The 21,669-nt window shown below is 46.6% G+C and overlaps 1 protein-coding gene across 1 annotated transcript in view; it reads left to right on the top strand.

The window, feature by feature from the left end:
- dnah10 (dynein axonemal heavy chain 10) overlaps positions 1 to 21,669 on the top strand; it is a 57,535-nt gene that overhangs the window by 33,239 nt on the left and 2,627 nt on the right. The window contains exons 40-76 of the mRNA XM_035785792.2: positions 4,224 to 4,359; positions 4,749 to 4,871; positions 4,979 to 5,110; positions 5,358 to 5,574; positions 5,699 to 5,818; positions 5,977 to 6,122; positions 6,289 to 6,441; positions 6,598 to 6,858; positions 6,972 to 7,144; positions 7,265 to 7,358; positions 7,481 to 7,648; positions 7,840 to 8,028; positions 8,234 to 8,405; positions 8,529 to 8,732; positions 8,820 to 8,900; positions 9,043 to 9,240; positions 9,400 to 9,561; positions 9,790 to 9,964; positions 13,630 to 13,811; positions 14,445 to 14,581; positions 14,798 to 15,015; positions 15,439 to 15,660; positions 15,797 to 15,944; positions 16,054 to 16,333; positions 16,439 to 16,668; positions 16,776 to 17,049; positions 17,152 to 17,256; positions 17,367 to 17,521; positions 17,627 to 17,781; positions 17,905 to 18,088; positions 19,456 to 19,656; positions 19,914 to 20,123; positions 20,280 to 20,375; positions 20,508 to 20,679; positions 20,822 to 20,953; positions 21,035 to 21,246; positions 21,478 to 21,645. Coding sequence (XP_035641685.1) covers positions 4,224 to 4,359; positions 4,749 to 4,871; positions 4,979 to 5,110; positions 5,358 to 5,574; positions 5,699 to 5,818; positions 5,977 to 6,122; positions 6,289 to 6,441; positions 6,598 to 6,858; positions 6,972 to 7,144; positions 7,265 to 7,358; positions 7,481 to 7,648; positions 7,840 to 8,028; positions 8,234 to 8,405; positions 8,529 to 8,732; positions 8,820 to 8,900; positions 9,043 to 9,240; positions 9,400 to 9,561; positions 9,790 to 9,964; positions 13,630 to 13,811; positions 14,445 to 14,581; positions 14,798 to 15,015; positions 15,439 to 15,660; positions 15,797 to 15,944; positions 16,054 to 16,333; positions 16,439 to 16,668; positions 16,776 to 17,049; positions 17,152 to 17,256; positions 17,367 to 17,521; positions 17,627 to 17,781; positions 17,905 to 18,088; positions 19,456 to 19,656; positions 19,914 to 20,123; positions 20,280 to 20,375; positions 20,508 to 20,679; positions 20,822 to 20,953; positions 21,035 to 21,246; positions 21,478 to 21,645 — 6,385 coding nt within the window. The remainder of the gene's footprint in view (positions 1 to 4,223; positions 4,360 to 4,748; positions 4,872 to 4,978; positions 5,111 to 5,357; positions 5,575 to 5,698; positions 5,819 to 5,976; positions 6,123 to 6,288; positions 6,442 to 6,597; positions 6,859 to 6,971; positions 7,145 to 7,264; positions 7,359 to 7,480; positions 7,649 to 7,839; positions 8,029 to 8,233; positions 8,406 to 8,528; positions 8,733 to 8,819; positions 8,901 to 9,042; positions 9,241 to 9,399; positions 9,562 to 9,789; positions 9,965 to 13,629; positions 13,812 to 14,444; positions 14,582 to 14,797; positions 15,016 to 15,438; positions 15,661 to 15,796; positions 15,945 to 16,053; positions 16,334 to 16,438; positions 16,669 to 16,775; positions 17,050 to 17,151; positions 17,257 to 17,366; positions 17,522 to 17,626; positions 17,782 to 17,904; positions 18,089 to 19,455; positions 19,657 to 19,913; positions 20,124 to 20,279; positions 20,376 to 20,507; positions 20,680 to 20,821; positions 20,954 to 21,034; positions 21,247 to 21,477; positions 21,646 to 21,669) is intronic.

The following is a 21,669-nucleotide window of genomic DNA, read 5'->3' as shown; positions in this document are numbered from 1 at the left end:
TGTGGGGGTGCTTTGCTGGTGACACTGTTATTTATTTAGAATTCGAGGCACACTTAACCAGCATGGCTACCACAGTATTCTGCAGCGATACGCCATTCCATCTGGTTTGCGCTTAGTGGGACCATCATTTGTTTTTCAACAGGACAATGACCCAAAACACACCTGCAGGCTGTGTAAGGGCTACTTGACCAAGAAGGAGAGTGATGGAATTCTGCATCAGATGACCTGGCCTCCGTAATCAACCAACCTGGTTTGGGATTAGTTGGACCTCAGAGTGAAGGAAAAGCAGGAAACAAGTGCTCAGCATATGTGGGAACTCCTTCAAGATGATTGAAAAAGCATTCCAGGTGACTACCTCATGAAGCTGGTTGAGAGTGGCTCAGTTGTGGTCCTTCTGTGGCTCAGTTGGTAGAGCATGGCGCTTGTAACGCCAGGGTAGTGGGTTCGATTCCCGGGACCACCCATACGTAGAATGTATGCACACATGACTGTAAGTCGCTTTGGATAAAAGCGTCAGCTAAATGGCATATATTATTTATTTTATATTAGAATGCCAAGAGTGTTCAAAGCTATCATCAAGGCAAAGGGTGGCTACATTGAAGAATCTCAAATATAAAATGTCTTATGATTATATTTTTGTTTACTACATGATTCCATATGTTATTTCATCGTTTTAATGTCTTCACTATTACAGAATATATATTATTTTACACTAATACAATTGCTCTATTTTCATGTCATCTGACCATAGCACCAGTTCTAATCCAAGTGCCAATGCCATTTAGCAAAGTCCAGGCTTTTACATTTGTTGGAGAACATGCAAATAGAGCTCTTTGGCCACACACACCAGTAAGGAAATAAGGATGCACAAGCAGAAAAGAAACAAATACTATTACATTCTGTAAAATATAGTGGTTTATCTTTCATTTTATGGGGCTATTTTGCATCCACTGGTCCTGGGGTCCTTATTAATGTGTATGCAGTATGGCAGTATGAACTTTACCCATTACCTAGATAAAAACCTGTTTGCCTCTGCCAGTAGGCTGAAACTTGTCCGCAAGTGGATCGTCTGTAACGAAGTTCGTCTGTTGTTTGAAGAGAGTCAGACCGAAATGCAGCGTGTAGGTTACTCATGACTTTTAATGAAGATAATGCGGTACATGAAATAACTGGAAATACAAAAACAACAAACGAGTGAAACTAATTACAGCCTATCTGGTGACTAACACAGAGACAGGTACAATCACCCTCGAAATACAACGCGCACTCAGGCTACCTAAATACGGTTCCCAATCCGAGACAACGAGAATCAGCTGACTCCAATTAGGAATCGCCTCAGGCAGCCAAGCCTAACTAGACACACCCCTAATAATACACACTCCCAATTAATACAAACCCCAATACGAAATACAACATATAAACCCATGTCACACCCTGGCCTACCCCAAACATATAACAAAAACACAAGATACAATGACCAAGGCGTGACAGAACCCCCCCCCTAAGGTGCGGACTCCGGGACGCACCTCAAGAGCATAGGGAGGGTCCGGGTGGGCGTCTGTCCATGGTGGCGGTTCTGGCTCGGGACGTGGACCCCACTCCATAAATGTCCTAGTTCCTCCCCTTCGCGTCCTAGGATAATCCACCTTCTCCGCCGACCATGGCCTAATAGTCCTCACCCTGATCCCCACATAACTGAGGGCAGCTCGGGACCGAGGGGCAGCTCGAGGGGACCGAGGGGCAGCTCGGGACAGAGGGGCAGCTCGGGACAGAGGGGCAGCTCGGGACAGAGGGGCAGCTCGGGACAGAGGGGCAGCTCGGGACAGAGGGGCAGCTCGGGACAGAGGGGCATCTCGGGATAGAGGGGCATCTCGGGACAGAGGGGCAGCCCGGGACAGAGGGGCAGCCCGGGACAGAGAGGAAGCTCAGTACTGAGAGGAAGCTCAGTACTGAGAGGAAGCTCAGGCAGGTAGTAGGCTCCGGTAAATCCTGGCTGGCTGGTGGACCTGGATGATTCAGGTTGTCTGGCCGATCTAGAAGATCTTGGCAGACTGGCACTTCTGGCGGATCCTGGCAGACTGGTGACGCTGGGCCGACTGGCGGCACTGGGCAGACACGAGACTCCGGCAGCGCAGGAGAGGAGAAAGGGTCTGGCTGCGCTGAACAGGCGGGAGACTCCAACAGTGCAGGAGAGGAGAAAAGCTCTGGCTGCGCTGAACAGGCGATGCGCACTGGACGCGCTGGGCCGACTGGGAGCACTGGTGGCGCTGGACAGACAGGAGACTCCGATAGCGCAGGAGAAGAGAACAGCTCTGGTTGCGCTAAACAAGCGGGAGACTCCGGCAGCGCAGGAGGGGAGAAAAGCACTGGCTGCGCTGAACAGGCGAGGCGCACTGGAGGCCTGGTGCGTGGTGCTGGAACTGGTGGTACTGGCGCGAGGACACACACAGGAAGCCTGGTGCGGGGAGCTGCTACCGGAGGACTGGTGTGTAGAGGTGGCTCTGGATAGACCGGACCGTGCAGGCGCACTGGAGCTCTTGAGCACCGAGCCTGCCCAAGCTTACCTGGCTCGATGCCCACTCTAGCCCGGCCAATAGGAAGGGCTGGTTGGTATGTGTCGCAGCTGGCTCTGCACCCGCACTGGAAACACCTGCTCCATAGCATAACACGGTGCCTGCCCGGTCTCTAGCCCAACGGTGAGCACAGGGAGTATGCGCAGGTTTCCTACCTGGCATAACTACTCTCCCTTTTAGCCCCCCCCCCCCCTCAATATTTTTTTTGGGGTGACTTTCCGGTTTCCAACCGCGTCGCTGTGCTGCCTCTTCATACATGCGCCTCTCCGCTTTAGCTGCTTCTATTTCCTCCTTGGGATGGCGATATTCTCCCGGCTGCTCCCATGTCCTTTACCGTCTAATTCCTCCTCCCATGTCCAAATCTCCAAATGATGTAGTCTCTCCCATTGCAACTGCTCTTCAAGATTAACTGGGAGAGTAGGCTCAGGTCTGTTTCCTGACTCAGCCACTCTCTCTCTGCGCTTTCCCCCGTTACCTTCGGTTTTCGCTCTGTATAGCAATGCTTTCCTTCTCGATTCCATACGTGTATAGCCCTCCTCGCATTGCTGTAGGGAATCCCAGGCGGGCTCCTGCACTCGCTCTGGGTCGGCCGCCCACCTGTCGATTTCTTCCCACGTCGTATAATCCCTGCTTCTGCCGTCCATAACGTCCTCCTTTAGGTCCTGCCAGTTCACACGCTGCTCGGTCTGTGAATGGTGGTGGGTGATTCTGTAACGAAGTTCGTCTGTTGTTTGAAGAGAGTCAGACCGAAATGCAGCGTGTAGGTTACTCATGACTTTTAATGAAGATAATGCGGTACATGAAATAACTGGAAATACAAAAACAACAAACGAGTGAAACTAATTACAGCCTATCTGGTGACTAACACAGAGACAGGTACAATCACCCTCAAAATACAACGCGCACTCAGGCTACCTAAATACGGTTCCCAATCCGAGACAACGAGAATCAGCTGACTCCAATTAGGAATCGCCTCAGGCAGCCAAGCCTAACTAGACACACCCCTAATAATACACACTCCCAATTAATACAAACCCCAATACGAAATACAACATATGTCACACCCTGGCCTACCCCAAACATATAACAAAAACACAAGATACAATGACCAAGGCGTGACATCGTCCAGCAAGACAATAACCCCAAGCACACATCAAAATCCACATATAAAATGTGCAATGGCCATCTCAGTCTCTGGACTTGAACCCCTTTGAAAACTTGTGGTTTGAATTGAAGAGTGTAGGCCTAAAGCGCAGACAATGGATATCTAGGGTCGGAAAATATTATTTATGGAGGAATGGTCTGAGATCCCTCCCAATGTGTTCTCCAATCTTATAAAGCATGTTAGAAAAAGTTTCAGTGCTGTTATCCTTGCAAGGTGAGGTATGGAAAGGTATTGAAAACAGGGGTGCCAATCATTTTGAACCCTATCTTTTTGAGAAAAAAATCTTACTTGTTAAACAAAATCTCTTTTTCTTAGCAATTGTATTAGTATAAAATAATATGATTTCCTTTTTTTTAGCATACAATAAAGCACATTATTTGTATTATTTATTTGATGTGGTATTTTTTGTTAATCTTTATCAAGGGTGGCAATAATTTGGAACCTGACTGTATATCTCTTGTTGCCACATGAACTCTTACCTACAGGTACATCCTGTTTGATGGGGATGTGGATGCTCTGTGGGTGGAGAACATGAACTCAGTAATGGATGATAACAAGCTGCTCACCCTGGCCAATGGAGAGAGGATACGCCTGCAGAACCACTGTGCTATGCTATTTGAGGTTTGTCACTAATATCACTATAGTCTCCTCAGACCACACCTTACTTACTTGGAATAGTTTACCCAAATTACAAAATTACACACGTTTGAGGCGCAAATCCCATTCAAGTCATGGGACCCATGTTAGCATTTTTCACACATCATGTTCAAATCATCTATAAGTGACTTTGTTGAGCTTCACAATCCATTTTTTGAAGGGGATTTGTGCAACAAATTCTAAAATGTTAGCATGTGGAAACTAAATAAAAGCATGATTTTTTGTCATACCTTGTCCATAGACTGCTTACAGGGTGAGGAAGTCAATGTGTCATTTTGTAATTTGGGTAAACTATCACTTGAAGAATTTCTCAATAGCGAATGGTAAATACATTTGTCCATCATGTGTTGTAGGTTGGAGATCTGCAGTATGCCTCCCCTGCTACAGTTTCTCGCTGTGGGATGGTGTTTGTGGACCCCAAAAATCTTCGCTATACTCCTTACTGGCAGAAATGGGTCAGTAACAGACCTCCAAAGGTAAGGAACATGACACAGTAAAATGCATAAAGGTTTTATCCTTTCAGCTTTATCAAAATTGATGTTGAAATGTCTCCTCTTGCATTTGCTTGTCTTTTCCTGGACAGGAACAACCACACCTGGAGAAGCTGTTTGTAAAGTACGTTCCCAGCACTATCGACATGATAGTGGAGGGTATTGTTGATGGCAAACAGGTGGAGAAACTGAAGACCATCGTCCCTCAGACAGATCTCAACATGGTTGGTACAGCTTGGCCTTCTTGAGTGTTATAACATGAGTGTTATAACATGTTGCTAATTATATTTACCCAAATTGAATCTCATGAACAGGTATGCAGTATTTCCTGAGATTGGATCCAGCAAACTTCTTACCCTACATTTATAGTTCTATAGTCCATTTTCATGATGCCTGTTCATAACCCCTTTCTCTGTCTCTGTCTGTCTGTCTGTCCGTCCGTCCGCCCGTCTGTCTGTCTGTCGTGTCCAGGTGACGCAGTTGTCCATGATGCTGGATGCCCTGCTGGAGACAGAGGTCTATGATGCTGATGTTCTGGAGTGTTTCTTTCTGGAGGCGCTGTATTGCTCTCTGGGGGCATGCCTACTGGACAACGGAAGGGCCAAATTTGATGACTTTGTAAAGAAACTGTCCAGCTTGACCACTGGTCATGATGAGAAGGCTCTTGTTGGACCTGGAGAGATTCCAGGTGAGCGAGGCACCATCCAAGCCATCGGTCAAATACAGTCATACTTCAATTTGTATTCAGCTATTAGATACCCAAAACTGCAAGTTATTCACAAAATGAATGGCTGGGATGTCCGTTCACACAGGTTACCTGCCTACTCTGTATGATTTCCATTTTGATGGGACCAAGAAGAAGTGGGTTACCTGGAGCTCCCTGGTCACCAAATACGTCCACAGCCCTGATGTGAAGTTCATCGATATCCTGGGTAAAGCATCAATGCATGTGTGCTCAGCAAAAAACAAATAAATAAGTCATCCACTGGATTCCTACAGATACCAAATGTTTCCAACCTCCCCTCTTTCTCCCTCCTCTCTCTCCATATATTTCTCTCAATCTCTATCTCCATCTTTCTCTCTCTTACAGTCCCTACTGTGGACACCACACGAGCCAGTTGGCTACTGGAGCAGATGGTGAAGATCAAGAGGCCTGTAGTTCTGGTGGGAGAGTCTGGCACCTCCAAGACAGCCACTACTCAGAATTTCCTGAAGAATCTCAACATGGACACTACTGTGAGTTTACAACAGGATGACACAGAGACACAGACAGAGCCCATGACACTGAAATGGCAACCTATTCCCTATTCCTTATATAGTGCACTACTTTTGAGGCAGGGCCCATTTAGGACGAACACCATGTGTATTAACTGTGTTTAATGTTGCTTCTTTGTGTCTCCAGATGATGCTGACCATCAACTTCTCATCACGGACCACCTCCATGGACCTCCAGAGGAACCTTGAGGCCAGCGTGGAGAAGAGGACCAAGGAGATATACGGCCCTCCCATGGGAAAAAGACTGCTGGTCTTTATGGATGACCTCAACATGCCCAGGGTAGGTACATGCCTGCTCTTCTCTAGCTCCCCATCACCCTCTCTTCCATCCCTCAACCTTCATCCTTTACATGTGTGTCTGTGTTAATGTAGGTTAGTGTGTTTGTTTGTCTGGTTGATTGTATGTTGGTATATCATTGTACCTGTGTCCTATCAGGTGGATGATTATGGGACCCAGCAGCCCATTGCCCTGCTGAAACTGCTGTTGGACCGAGGAGGCATGTATGACAGAGGGAAGGAGCTGAACTACAAAGTTCTGAAGGACCTAGGCTTCATCGCAGCCATGGGCAAGGCAGGAGGTGGGAGGAACGAGGTGGACACCCGTTTCATCTCCCTCTTTAGTGTCTTCAACATTCCCTTCCCAGACGAGGACTCCCTCCATCTTATCTACTCCTCCATCCTCAAGGGACACACCAGGGTGAGACGCACGATCACACTTTAAGATGCAGCTCTTACCACCAAAAACAGCATCACCACACATTAATTATTGTATGAAATGACTTGATTGAACTCTAACCATTTAAACCGTAGCCGTTTGAGGAGTGCATCCAGACGATGTGTGACAAGCTGACTATCTGCACTCTGGAGCTGTACAAGAACATCATCAAAGACCTGCCGCCCACACCATCCAAGTTCCACTACATCTTCAACCTCAGGGACCTGTCCAGAGTCTACAACGGTCTGGTCCTCACCAACGCTGAGAGGTCTTAAACATTACCCTCGGTTGAATCTAAATAACATGTGTTAAGAAGATGTTGCTAACACCTAGAAGCCCATGTTAAGTGTTGTGTCATGTTTAGTCTCTGAACGTTTCTCTTCTGTAGGTTTCTAACGGTCACCCAGTTTGTGCGTGTGTGGAGGAACGAGTGCCTGAGGGTGTTCCATGACAGGCTCATCAATGAAATAGACAAAGCCCTGGTACGTTCATCTGCATGGTTCTGTTCTACTTAATCATGAAAAATGTATTAATCCCTTTACAGTAACTTCCTCTTACTATATTGTACTTGTTTTCCATCTCATCTGTCCCCTTGTTGTCTCAGGTCCAGGACCATATAAAGAACCTGATAGATGAGCACTTTAAGTCAGACTTGGAGTCAGCCATGAGGGACCCCATCCTGTTTGGTGACTACAGAACTGCCCTCAACGAGTCTGAGCCACGAGTCTATGAGGACATACAGGACTATGATGCTTCCAAAGCCTTGTTCCAGGTACTCAGAAGTTGGGATGATGACTTTCAAACGTGTTTGATTTTTACATTTATAATTGCCCCTTGTCACCTGTACTAGGCAAAATTAAACGGCACCCTTTTTTCAATATGTTCAAAATATCACAACTTTACTGTTTGCCCAGTCTCAAGCCTTTGTCTCGTTGCTGACCTGCCCCTGTCACTGCTCTGTAGGAGATCCTGGAGGAGTACAATGAGAACAAGACCAAGATGAAACTGGTTCTGTTTGACGACGCCCTGGAGCACCTGACAAGAGTGCACCGCATCATCAGGATGGACCGCGGCCACGCCCTGCTGGTGGGGGTTGGTGGCTCCGGGAAGCAGTCCCTTACCAAGCTTGCCGCATTCACCGCAGGCTGCGAGGTCAGCCAGACACATCCTCTGCGTCCCAACTGGCACCCTATTCCCTATATAGTGCACTACTTTTGCTCTGGACAAAAGTAGTGCACTATATAGGGAATAGAGTGCCAGTTGAGACACATCATCTGCTACTGCTCATATGGGAGGAGGCCTTTAAAGAGACACCAGAAAGATACCTTCTTATATGGACTGTTGTTTGCCTCTTCAGGTGTTTGAGATTACACTGAGCAGAGGCTACTCAGAGACCAACCTCCGTGAGGACCTGAAGATCCTGTATCTGAAGCTGGGCATTGAGGACAAGAAGACAGTTTTCCTCTTCACTGATGCCCACGTGGCTGAGGAGGGCTTCCTGGAACTCATCAACAATATGCTCACCTCGGGTAAACACTTGAGCATACACCAGCTCCCACACATTGTGTGCATCCGAAATGTCACCCTATTCACTAGATAATGCACTACTTTGGACCAGATTCTGCAGTCTGACTAACCCTCTGTGTGCGCAGGCATGGTCCCTGCTCTGTTCCCAGATGATGAGAAAGATATGGTGCTGAACCAGCTCCGTGATGAGGCCATAAAGATGGGCTCTGGCCCGTCCAAGGAGAGCGTGTGGCAGTACTTTGTCAACAAGAGTGCCAACAACCTGCACATTGTCCTGGGAATGTCCCCTGTGGGAGACACCCTGAGGACACGCTGCAGAAACTTCCCAGGTACACAACTCTTCACTACTGTTCACTTGACTTTGTCTACTGTCTGAAGAGTTTATGTAATTGCTCCTTGTCTCATTTATGTTACAGGGCTGGTGAACAACACTGGTATTGACTGGTTCCTGCCCTGGCCTCCTCAGGCTCTGCATGCTGTGGCTCAGTCTTTCCTGGGTATGGAATCACAGATTCACACTTCCACCACCACTGCAATGTACTAAAATTATACAATCAATACATTTATCACTGACTCTGATTAGGGTGTTTATATAAGCTTTATAGTGGTGCAACTGAACCCATTAATGTCATGCCACAGGTGAGAGTCCGATGATCCCCGAGAGGCACTCGGCAGCCGTAATTGCTCACGTGTGTATGGTGCACGGCTCGGTGGGTGACTACAGCAAGATGTTCCTGCAGAAGCTCAGACGCAGCAACTATGTCACTCCTAAGAACTACCTGGACTTCATCAGCACCTACGCCAACCTCCTGGAGGACAAGGACCAATACATCCTGGGTAACAGGGAGCACAGAGTGGGAGAAATATCAAAGGGCCTTGGTTTCCCTGCTACTGCTGTGCTGTATTGCAGTGGTATTTGTGTTTTTTTTATGTGTGTGCCTGCGTGTGTGAGAGATTGTAAAGTTGTCTCCCTCTGTCCCTCGCGTGGTGTCCCAGCTCAGTGTAAGCGTCTGGAGGGTGGTCTGGATAAGCTGGAGGAGGCCAGTGTGCAGCTGGCTGAGCTCAACATCAAGCTGGCAGAGCAAAAGGTGGTTCTAGCAGAGAAATCCTCCGCCTGTGAGATCCTACTGCAGGAGATCGCCACCAACACCACCGTGGGTCAGTGCAGTCAACACAGCATTAGACTGAGTTCCAAATGTAACCCTTTCCATATACCTTATTCCCTATTTAGTGCATTACTTATGACCAGGGCTCATACGGTAATGCACTATAGAGGCAATCTGGTGCCATTTGGGAAGAGCCTTTAGACACGTTCGCTGTACCCATACCATGCTAATCATAGCCCACAGGGCAGCACAAGTAAACACAACTCTCCTTCTTATGTAGCTGAGGAGAAGAAGAAGCTGGCGGAGGACAAAGCCAAGGAGATCGAGGAGCAGAACAAGGTTATTGCTGTGGAGAAGAGGGATGCTGAGAGCTCATTGGCTGAGGCCCTGCCTGCTCTGGAGGCAGCCCGCATCGCCCTGCAAAGCCTGGACAAGTCTGACGTCACTGAGATCAGGTGCCCCTCCCTACCTTCCCCCCTCTGTGCTCCACTGCACCCACCTGGTTGGTTTTGTGTCCCACAAGTTAAACAGAGGTTGCATCACAAATGGCACCCTATTCACTATATAGTGCACTACTTTTGACTCTGCACTATATAGGGAATAAAGTATAATTTGGGAGGCACCCATAATGTAGTGGTTACACTCATCAGACAGTCTGGGCCAGGAGTCAGCAGTCTGGTCCTGATGGAGTGTCACGTTGTCATCTGGCCCCTTCTCCGGCCCTTGGCTCCCTGGAAAATAGGAAAATGTTGTCATAGGAAAATTACAAATTGTGAGTTTGGGAAATGTCTTATGTTGATTAATGGAACAAGTTACTCAGTGGCTTTAAAGCTTACACAGAGCAGACCTCCAGGAGCAGGACTGAACTGAACACACTTGGTCCAGACCACTAACCTCATAGATAGAGAAGGCAGCTTTGGTTAGACACAAATCAATAAAAACATATAACAATAAAACACAATAAAATAAAATAAAACACTATATATCTTGATGACACTAATATTATACAGTTGAAGTCAGAAGTTTACATACACTTAGGTTGGAGTCATTAAAACTTGTTTTTCAAATACTCCACAAATTTCTTGTTAACAAACTATAGTTTTGGCAAGTCATTTAGGACATCTACTTTGTGTATGACACAAGTAATTTTTCCAAAAATGATTTACACACTTGGAATTCACGGTATCACAATTACAGTGGGTCAGAAGTTTACATACACTAAGTTGACTGTGCCTTCAAACAGCTTGGAAAATTCCAGAAAATTATGTCATGGCTTTAGAAGCTTCTGATAGGCTAATTGACATCATTTGAGTCAATTGGAGGTGTACCTGTGGATGTAATTCAAGTCATACCTTCAAACTCAGTGCCTCTTTCTTGACGTCATGGGTAAATCAAAAGAAATCAGCCAAGATCTCAGAAAGATAATTGTAGACCTCAACCAGTCAGTCTGGTTCATCCTTGGGAGCAATTTCCAAATGCCTGAAGATACCACGTTCATCTGTACAAACAATAGTACGCAAGTATAAAAAACATGGGACCACGCAGCCGTCATACCGCTCAGGAAGGAGACGCGTTCTGTCTCCTAGAGATGAACGTACTTTGATGCGAAAAGAGCAAATCAATCCCAGAACAACAGCAAAGGACCTTGTGAAGATGCAGGAGGAAACCGGTACAAAAGTATCTATATCCATAGTAAAACAAGTTCTATATCGACATAACCTGCTTTGCTGCAGGAGGGAATGGTGCACTTCACAAAATAGATGGCATAATGAGGGAGGAAAATTATGTGGATATATTAAAGCAACATCTCAAGACATCAGTTAAAGCTTGGTCGCAAATGGGTCTTCCAAATGGACAATGACCTCAAGCATACTTCCAAAGTTGTGGCAAAATGGCTTAAGGACAACAAAATCAAGGTATTGGAGTGGCCATCACAAAGCCCTGACCTCAATCCTGTAGAAAATGTGTGGGCAGAAATGAAAAAGCGTGTGCGAGCAAGGGGGCCTACAAACCTAACTCAATCACACCAGCTCTGTCAGGAGGAATGGGCCAAAATTCACCCAACTTATTGTGGGAAGCTTGTGGAAGGCTACCCTAAACGTTTAACCCAAGTTAAACAATTTAAAGGCAATGCTACCAAATATTAATTGAGTGTTTGTAAACTTCTGGCCCACTGGGAATGTGATGAAAGAAATAAAAGCTGAAATAAATCATTCTCTCTACTATTATTCTGACATTTCACATTCTTAAAATAAAGTGGTGATCCTAACTGACCTAAAACAGGGAATATTTACTAGGATTAAATGTCAGTAATTGTGAAAAATTGAGTTGAAATGTATTTGGCTAAGGTGTACGTAAACTTCAGACTTCAACTGTATCTTGATGTTAGAATCAAGAATTGGCAGCAATTACAGCTGTGAGTCTTTCTGGGTAAGTCTCAAAGATCTTTGCACACCTGGATTGTACAATATTGTCACATTATTATTTAAAACATTCGTCAAGCTCTGTCAAGTTGATTGATCCTTAGTAGACAACCATTTTCAAGTCTTAACATAGATTTTTTAGCCAATTTAGGTCAAAACTGTAACTAGACCACTCTGGAGCATTTAATGTTGTCTTGGTAAGCAACTCCAGTGTATATTTTGCCTGGTGTTTTAGGTTATTGTCCTGCTGAAGGTGAATTTGTCTCCCAGTATCTGTTGGAAAGTAGACTGAACCAGTTTTCCTTTAGAATTTTGCTTAGCTAGCTCTAATCTGTTTATTTTTATCCTATAAAACGTCCTAGTCCTTGCCGATGACAAGCATACCCATAACATGATGCAGCCACCATCATGCGTGTAAATATGAAGAGTGGTACTCAGTGTTGTGTTGGATTTGCGCATAACATAACGCCACATTTTTTGCAGTTTTACTTTAGTGTCTTGTTGCGAACAGGATGCATGTTTTGGAATACTTTTATTCTGTACAGGCTTCCTTCTTTTCACACTGTCATTTAGGATCGTATTGTGGAGTAACTACAATATTGTTGATCCATCCTCAGTTTTCTCCGATCACAGCCATTAAACTCTGTAACTGTTTTAAAGTCACCATTGCCTCATGGTGAAATCTCTGAACGGTTTTCTTTCCTCTTCTGCAACTGAGTTAAGAAGGACGCCTGTATCTTTGTAGTGACTGGGTGTATTGATACACCATCCAAATTGTAATTAATAACATCACCATGCTCAAAGGGATATTCAATGTCTGCTTTTGTTATATTTACCATCTACCAATAGGTGCCCTTCTTTGCGATGCATTGGAAAACCTCCCTGGTCTTTGTGGTTGAATCTGTGTTTGAAATTCACTGCTTGACTGAGGGACCTTACAGATAATTGTATGTGTGAGGTCCAGAGATGAGGTAGTCATTCAGAAATCATGTTAAACACATTTGAACTCCTGAACCTATTTAGGCTTGCCATAACAAAGGGGTTGAATGCCCATTGACTCAAGACATTTCTGCTTTTCATTTTTTATTAATTTGTAAACATTTCTAAAAACTTAATTCCACTTTGACATTATGGGGTTTTGTGTGTAGGCCAGTGACACAAAATCTCAATTTAATATTTTTTTAAATTCAGGCAGTTAATACTTTCTGAAGACACTGTAAATCCTGTTTTATAGATCTTGCTGTGCTGTGCTGTGTCGAGACACTGTATATTTCCTCCTTGGAGAGGTGTAGGATTGGCCAATGGATAGAAACAAAACAAATATTTTTCCCGCTTGACTCCTTTAAAGCAGCAATTTGTACTTGGTGAAACTGCCATGTCCATTTGTGATATTACAACAACAAATAAGTTATTTCAGACAACGAACACAGTTTTTTCCACCTCAGACATCATTACATGCGTGATTTTTTTCTAAATTACCATGATGCCAGATGTTCCTCTCCTCTTTTTCATCAACAAAAGAAAATAATAACCAAGGCGCTACATCATACAGTGGTGCTGTTTCACCTTATGCGGATTCCAGCTTTAACAAAAGTTGTTGCCCTAGAGCTCCATTCATGTTCATTGATTATTTTTTTCCTGTGCCTGTCTCTTTGGTTGTGCTTCTGTCCACTCGTCTGGCGCGTCAACCCTTGCAGATCATTTGCCAAGCCGCCCAAACAGGTGCAGGTGGTGTGTGAGTGCATCCTGGTGATGCGAGGCCAGAAGGAGATCAGCTGGAAGTCAGCCAAGAGCATGATGTCAGAGGGCAACTTCCTGCGTGCATTGATGGAGATGGACTGTGATGCCATCAACCCCAGCCAGGTCAAGACTGTCAGAGGTAGGTAGGCCACTTCTGTTCTGTGGTTTTCACTCTGAAACAGTACAACAATAGGTCTAACTTTATCCGTAATGCAACTTTAATATGCAGTATGAGCCCTCAAATAGCAAATACATGGATACAGGTAACTGCCAAAATAAAGGAAACACCATCATAAAGTGTCTTAATAGAGTGTTGTGCCACCATGAGCCGTCAGAACAGCTTCATTGCTCCTTGGCGTAAATTCTTCAAGTGTCTGGAACTCTGTTGGAGGGATGCGACACCATTGTTCCACAGAAATCATTTGGTGTTTGTGGTGGAGGCGCAGCTCCAGAATCTCCCATAAGTGTTCAATTGGGTTGAGATCTGGTGAGTGGTGACTGAGACAGGCACACACACTTTAAATCCCCTATGTTCGTTTGAGACCCCTGTGGCTTCTTCTAGCCAGGGTAGCCAAACTCATGGGCAACTGGGCATATGTATAGATGACCCTAAGCATGATGGGATGTTAATTGCGTAGTTAACTCAGGAACCACACCTGTGTGGAAACACCTGATTTCAATATACTTTGTAAGCCTCATTTACTCAAGTGTTTTCTTTATTTTGGCAGTTACCTGTATATGTTCACTCTTGCCCTGTGTTTCCCCTGGCCAGGCTTCTTGAAGAACCTGAACACCAGCTTTGAGGAGATGCAGGCCATCAGTAAGGCTGGCTCTGGGATGCTCAAGTTTGTGGAGGCTGTCATGGGCTACTGTGACGTCGCCAGGGAGATCAAGCCCAAGAGAGAGAAGGTAACGTGATGAAGACAAATGTGATAGAGATAGTATAAACAGTGTAAATGACTTTGATCGGCACAGGGGAAGTGTCATAGTCATAAATCTCTTTTGTTTATGTTATAGGCATAACACTATCCAGCACATGGCCCATGCCAGTTAAATGGCACCAGCCTTTAAGAATGAGCAGTGTTGTGTTAGTGGCGTTTCAACCCCCCTGGCTGTCTGTTGCAGGTGGCACGCCTAGAGAAGAACTTCTTCCAGAGCAAGCGTGAGCTGGAGCGTATTCAGAACGAGCTGGGGACCATCCAGAGGGAGCTGGGGGCGCTGGGGGACAAGTACAGTGCTGCCATGGGGGAGAAGCAGCTGCTACAGGAGGAGGCTGAGGTCATGGAGAGGAGGCTGATCGCTGCTGACAAACTCATCTCAGGCCTGGGCTCGGAGAATGAGCGGTGAGGACAGCACGGTGGAGTGCATATACACACAGACTCCACATGACTTACAGCCAGTTGAAGGCTGTGGACCGTATTTGAATCAACGTTGTTTCCATGTAATTTCAACAAAAAAAATCAATGTGATGATGTTGTATCAACGTGGAAAACTGATTGGATTTGCAAGAAGTCATCAACGTCAGCATGACTTACAGCCAGTTGAAGGCTGTGGACCATATATTAATCAACATTGTTTCCATGTCATTTCACCCAAATTTAAACCTAAATCCAATGACATGGTCAAATGTTTTGTTGAATTCACATTAGTTGACAACTCAACCAAATGTAAACCAAAACTAGATGTTGAAATTACGTCTGCCCTACCATCTCTGTATCTGTCTCTTCCTCCTCTTCTCGTCTTCCTCTCCTTCTTCCTCTTCCCAGATGGACAGATGACCTGGAGGAGTTGAAACAGCGTCGTGTGCGTCTCCTAGGCGACTGCCTGATCTGTGCTGCGTTCCTGAGCTACGAGGGGGCATTCAGCTGGGACTTCAGGAATGAGATGGTGTTTGACGTGTGGGAAAAGGATGTGTTGGAGAGAGGCATCCCTCTCAGCCAGCCCTTCAGAGTGGAGAGCCTACTGACCGACGAGGTGGAGATCAGCAGGTCAGAGACTGTACGTGTGTGTTGGTGTGTGTGCGTACATGCATTCATACTTGCATTTGTGAGTGCGTTTTTTTAAAGCGTGTGTTTCCGTCCCTGTGTGAGAGGAAGAGAGGGAGTAAAGGTGTCTGTGTTGTAGATGGGGGTCAGAGGGCCTTCCTCCAGATGAGCTGTCAGTCCAGAACGGGATTCTGACCACCAGGGCCAGCCGCTTCCCCATGTGTATCGACCCCCAACAGCAAGCTCTCAACTGGATCAAAAAGAAGGAGGAGAAGTTCAACCTTAAGGTACGGCTAACTTTATCAGCTGACTTCACAGGATCTAACTATTATTCTTTTACATCTGCATTTACTGGATGGTAATTCTTATACTGTATGTGATTGACCTCTTCCATAGATCTCTTCGTTCAACGACCCAGATTTCTTGAAGCAGCTGGAGATGGCCATCAAGTATGGCTTTCCCTTCCTGTTCCAAGACGTGGATGAGTACATTGACCCTGTGATCGACAACGTCCTGGAGAAGAACGTGAAAGGAGCCGAGGGCCGGCAGGTTATAACACTGGGGGACAAAGAGGTGGACTACGACCCCAACTTCAAACTCTACCTCAACACCAAACTGTCCAACCCTAAGTACTCTCCCTCTGTGTTCGGAAAGGCCATGGTCATCAACTACACTGGTGAGACATCTCTTTATGTCAGCACGCCTGTGTCTACACTGTATGTGGTGTGAGTGTGTGGGGTAACAGTTTGTGTGCCTGTGTGTGTGTGTGTGTCTCTCTCAGTGACGCTGAAGGGCCTGGAGGACCAGCTGCTGAGTGTGATCGTGGGCTTTGAACGTAAGGAGCTGGAGGAGCAGCGGGAGAGACTGATCCAGGAGACCAGTGAGAACAAGAAGCTGCTGAAAGACCTGGAGGACTCTCTGCTGAGGGAGCTAGCCACCTCCACAGGCAACATGCTGGATAACGTGGAGCTGGTCCACACTCTGGAGGAGACTAAGTCCAAGGCCAGCGAGGTTTGTCTGGAGACAGGATACACTCACTCTCAAGGGGAAGCCATCAGAGAGCATGAGGCCTGGGCTCTCTTAATGCTTTGTCTGTGTTCTCTGATGTAACTCCCTAGGTGTTTGAGAAGCTGAAGCTGGCAGAGAAGACATCAACAGACATTGATAAGCTGCGAGATGGCTACCGTCCCGCTGCCAAGCGCGGTGCCATCCTGTTCTTTGTGCTGGCTGAGATGGCCCTGGTGAACAGCATGTACCAGTACTCTCTGGCCTCCTATCTGGAGGTTTTTGACTTCTCCCTGCGCAAGTCCCTGCCTGACTCCATCCTGCCCAAGAGGCTGAAGAACATCATGGACACCCTGACATACAATGTCTACAACTATGGATGCACAGGTGAGGTGACAGGGTGTTCAGGAATGGTCAAACTTGGACTTTTGTGGGAACAGTTATGTGATAGCTGGGATTGATCTGAAACTGTGTGTGCGTGTGACTCAGGTCTGTTTGAGAGACACAAGCTGCTGTTCTCCTTCAATTTGACAATAAAGATTGGGCAGCCAGAGGGGAGGGCTCCCCAGGAGGAGCTGGACTTCTTCCTCAAGGGTGAGAGACATATGATGTCATCTACCATACACTCACATAAACACAGCACACCAACTTGGAGACCCATAACTCACATACACTTTTTTTCCTCTCTGTGCTCCCCAATCCAGGCAACCTGTCCCTGGAGATGAGCAAGAGGAAGAAGCCGTGTCACTGGCTTCCAGGCCAGGGCTGGGAGGACATCATACGACTGGCTGAGCTCTTCCCTGCTGAGTTTGGCTCCCTACCAGATGATGTGGAGAAGAACCTGCCAGAGTGGAAGACTGTGAGTAACACCATCCAATCTTGTGACCTAGTGATGCACTGAATATGTTCCTATGTCCTCTCTAGAATGGTTCATTGTTAATCCTCCTCTCTGTTGTCATCTCAGTGGTATGACCTGGATGGGCCAGAGCAGGCTCCCTTCCCCATGAAGTATAAAGACAACCTGACTGCCTTCCAGAAGCTGCTGTTGCTGCGCTGCTTCCGCCTGGACAGAGTCTACCGGGCTGTCACTGACTATGTCACCATCACCATGGGAGAGAAGTAATAGACCGTTCTCCTACAAACCTGAACTCCTATTGCTTTGATCCAAAATATCTTGACTTTAGTGTTTAATGTTTCTCCCTATTCACTTTCTACTGTCTACCTCGCCCCCCTCCCTCTCAGGTATGTGCAGCCCCCGGTGATCAGTTTTGAGGCCATCTATGAGCAGAGTTCACCCAACTCCCCCATCGTGTTCATTCTGAGCCCCGGTTCCGACCCAGCCAGTGACCTCATGAAGCTTGCTGAGAGGTCTGGCTTTGGGGGCAGCAGGCTCAAGTTTCTGGCCATGGGACAAGGTCAAGAGAAGGTAGCAGGCAACACTCATTAATCACAGCAATAGAGCTTCCAATGTTACAATTTTTATTTAATTTTTTTATTTAACCTTTATTTAACTAGGCAAGTCAGTTAATTAAGAACAAATTCTTATTTACAATGACCTACCAAAAGGCAAAAGGCCTCCTGTGGGGGCTGGGATAAGAGAAAAATATATAGGACAAAACACACATCACGACAAGAGAGACACCACAACACAACATAAAGAGAGTGGTCTAAGGCACTGCATCTCAGTACAAGAGGCGTCACTACAGTTCCTGGTTCAAATCCAGGCTGTATCTGGTTGTGATTAGGAGTCCCATAGGGCGGCGCATGATTGGCCCAGCGTCATCTGGGTTTGGCAGGGGTAGGCCGCCATTGTAAATAAGAATTTGTTCTTGGGCCTCCCGGGTGGCACAGTGGTTAAGGGCGCTGTACTGCAGCGCCAGCTGTGCCACCAGAGACTCTGGGTTTGCGCCCAGGCTCTGTCGTAACCGGCTGCGACCGGGAGGTCCGTGAGGCGACCCACAATTGGCCTAGAGTCGTCCGGGTTAGGGAGGGTTTGGCCGGTAGGGATATCCTTGTCTCATCGCGCACCAGCGACTCCTGTGGCGGGCCGGGCGCAGTGCGCGCTAACCAAGGTTTCCAGGTGCTCGGTGTTTCCTCCGACACATTGGTGCGGCTAGCTTCCGGGTTGGATGGGTTGTGTATCGGAGGACGCATGACTTTCAACCTTCGTCTCTCCCGAGCCCCTACGGGAGTTGTAGCGATGAGACAAGATATTAGCTACTAACAATTGCATACCACAAAATTGGGGAGAAAAAGGGGTGAAATTCAAAACAAAAACAAAACAACAACAAAAATTGTTCTTAACTGATTTGCCTAGTTAAATAAAGGTTGAAATAAAAAATATAAATGGATGAGAGAGCTTCCTACTGCATGAGCTATGTTGTTGATGTAAATTGAGAAGAGCGTGGGGCCTAGGATCGAGCCATGGGGTACTCCCTTGGTGACAGGCAGTGGCTGAGACAGCAGATGTTCTGACTTTATACACTGCACTCTTTGAGAGAGGTAGTTAGCAAACCAGGCCAAATACCCCTCAGAGACACCAATACTCCTAAGTCGGCCCGCAAGAATGGAATGGTCTACCGTGTTAAAAGCTTTGGCCAAGTCAATAAAAATAGCATTGCTTAGAATCAAGGGCAATTGAGACATAATTTAGGACATTTAAGTTTGCAGTGACACATCTATAACCTGAGCGGAAACCAGATTGCATACCACATGTACTTTTGGTGCACATTCAACCACAAAGCTAATTGGAATGTTGTTAGTATGATACAGTATTGTTGTTGTGTGCTGTAGGTGGCGCTGCAGCTGCTGGAAACGGCGGTATCTCGGGGCCAGTGGCTGATGCTGCAGAACTGCCACCTGCTGGTGAAGTGGCTGAAGGACCTAGAGAAGTCCCTGGAGAGGATCACCAAGGCCCACCCTGACTTCAGACTGTGGCTCACCACTGATCCCATCAAAGACTTTCCCATCGGCATCCTACAGAAGTCTCTCAAGGTGCGGAAGAGCTCTAACTTAGTCAAACAGGCCTGCTACCTACTGCAGCTAACACAGACTGTTGCCTACTGCAGCTAACTGTATACAATGTGACTTAGTTTTATGATAAAGTGTCTGTCTGTCTATCTCTGATTCACTCTTCCAACACCTACAGTCTCCACAGCCCGATTCGTTCACCTAATCACAGCAAAACTGAGCCATTGAGGATTGATGCGAATTGACTTTAGGACCTGATCTCTGTTTTTCTGTTCGTCCAGGTGGTGACGGAGCCTCCCAACGGGCTGAAGCTGAACATGAGGGCAACCTTCTTTAAAATCGCCCACGAGACTCTGATGGGCTGCCCCCACCCGGCCTACCGCAGCCTGGTCTACGTGCTGTCCTTCTTCCACGCTGTGGTGCAGGAGAGACGCAAGTACGGCAAGATCGGCTGGAACGTGTCCTACGACTTTAACGAGTCTGACTTCCAGGTGAGTGGGAAAATGGCTGTTTTTAACAGCATCCACAGGACTTACACTATTGATTACATTTACTTCATAGTAATTTCCTTTTGCTGATCAGTTTAAATGTCATGTCTGTAACTCCAGTTTTTGTGTGCGCTGATGTGGATGATCTTTGTTGACCAGGTGTGCATGGAGATCCTGGACACCTACCTGACCAAAGCTCACACTCAGGGAGATACTAAGATCCCCTGGGGAAGTCTCAAGTATCTCATAGGAGAGGTCAGGCTCACCTATTCATACATCACATTGACTTAACAATGATAGTACAGAATCCTATTAGTATAATAGCCTCGCACTAATGGCTTCCATTTGTGTTTGTGTGTGCGTGTGTGTTTACGCTCCCTCTCTCAGGTAATGTATGGAGGCAGGTGTATAGACAGCTTTGACCGCAGGATCTTGACGGTCTACATGGATGAGTACCTGGGAGACTTCATCTTTGACACCTTCCAGCCCTTTCACTTCTTCCACAACAAGGACGTGGACTACAAGATCCCTCCTGACGGGCCCAAGGAAAATTATGTTGGTCAGTGGATGTAGTTCATCACTGGTCTGATATACAGACTTCAAATGTAGCTTTTTACATACGATTTCTACTGCACTGCCATTGTTGTTATTAACTTGTAGTTGTCATCCATCTTCTCTGATTGACTTGCTATGTATCACAGGGGAGATTGAGACCTTGCCCCTGGCCAACACTCCAGAGGTGTTTGGTTTGCACCCCAATGCTGAGATTGGATACTACACACAGGCAGCCCGCGACATGTGGACCCACCTGATAGATCTGCAGCCGCAGACTGGTAACAGAAACCTCACACACACACACATACACACAGACTGAGCATAATCTGGCCTCCTCACCTTTCTGTTGGGGTCCTCAGGTGAGTCTGGTGGAGGCATCAGCAGGGATGAGTACATCAGCAACGTGGCCCGGGACATCCAGAACAAGCTACCCCAGGTGTTTGACCTGGACGTGATCCGTAAGAAGTTTGGCCTGGAGATCTCCCCCACCTCCGTGGTACTGCTGCAGGAGCTGGAGCGCTTCAACAAGCTCATTGTCAGGATTGGACGCTCTCTGGCTGAGTTGCAGAGGGTGAGAGAGGGGGAGAAGACAGGCGGGAATAGTGAGGGGTATAGAAAGAGGAAGAACTACAGGGACAGATTGTCATGGGGCCTTACTTTGTATCTACATAAAACAGTATAATTATCTTTAGAATGTTTGCTGTTGTCTATTGCATATTTACGAAAGGAACCAGGTGAGATACCTATAGTACCTATAGTTTGTTATGGGGATGTGAACTAACAAATGTGTCTGTGCCCGTAGGCTCTGGCTGGTGAGGTGGGCATGAGTAGTGAGCTGGATGAGGTGGCACGCGCCCTCTTCAACGGCATGATCCCTGCTATCTGGAGGAAGCTGGCACCTGATACCCTCAAGTCCCTGGGCAACTGGATGATCCACTTCAAGAGGCGTTACGACCAGTACAACTCTTGGGTGAACATCCTGCGCTCTAATACA

The sequence above is a fragment of the Oncorhynchus keta genome, chromosome 14 (assembly GCF_023373465.1).
Source record: "Oncorhynchus keta strain PuntledgeMale-10-30-2019 chromosome 14, Oket_V2, whole genome shotgun sequence".
Classification (NCBI taxonomy): domain Eukaryota; kingdom Metazoa; phylum Chordata; class Actinopteri; order Salmoniformes; family Salmonidae; genus Oncorhynchus; species Oncorhynchus keta.
This window is presented reverse-complemented; position numbering and strand designations above follow the sequence as displayed.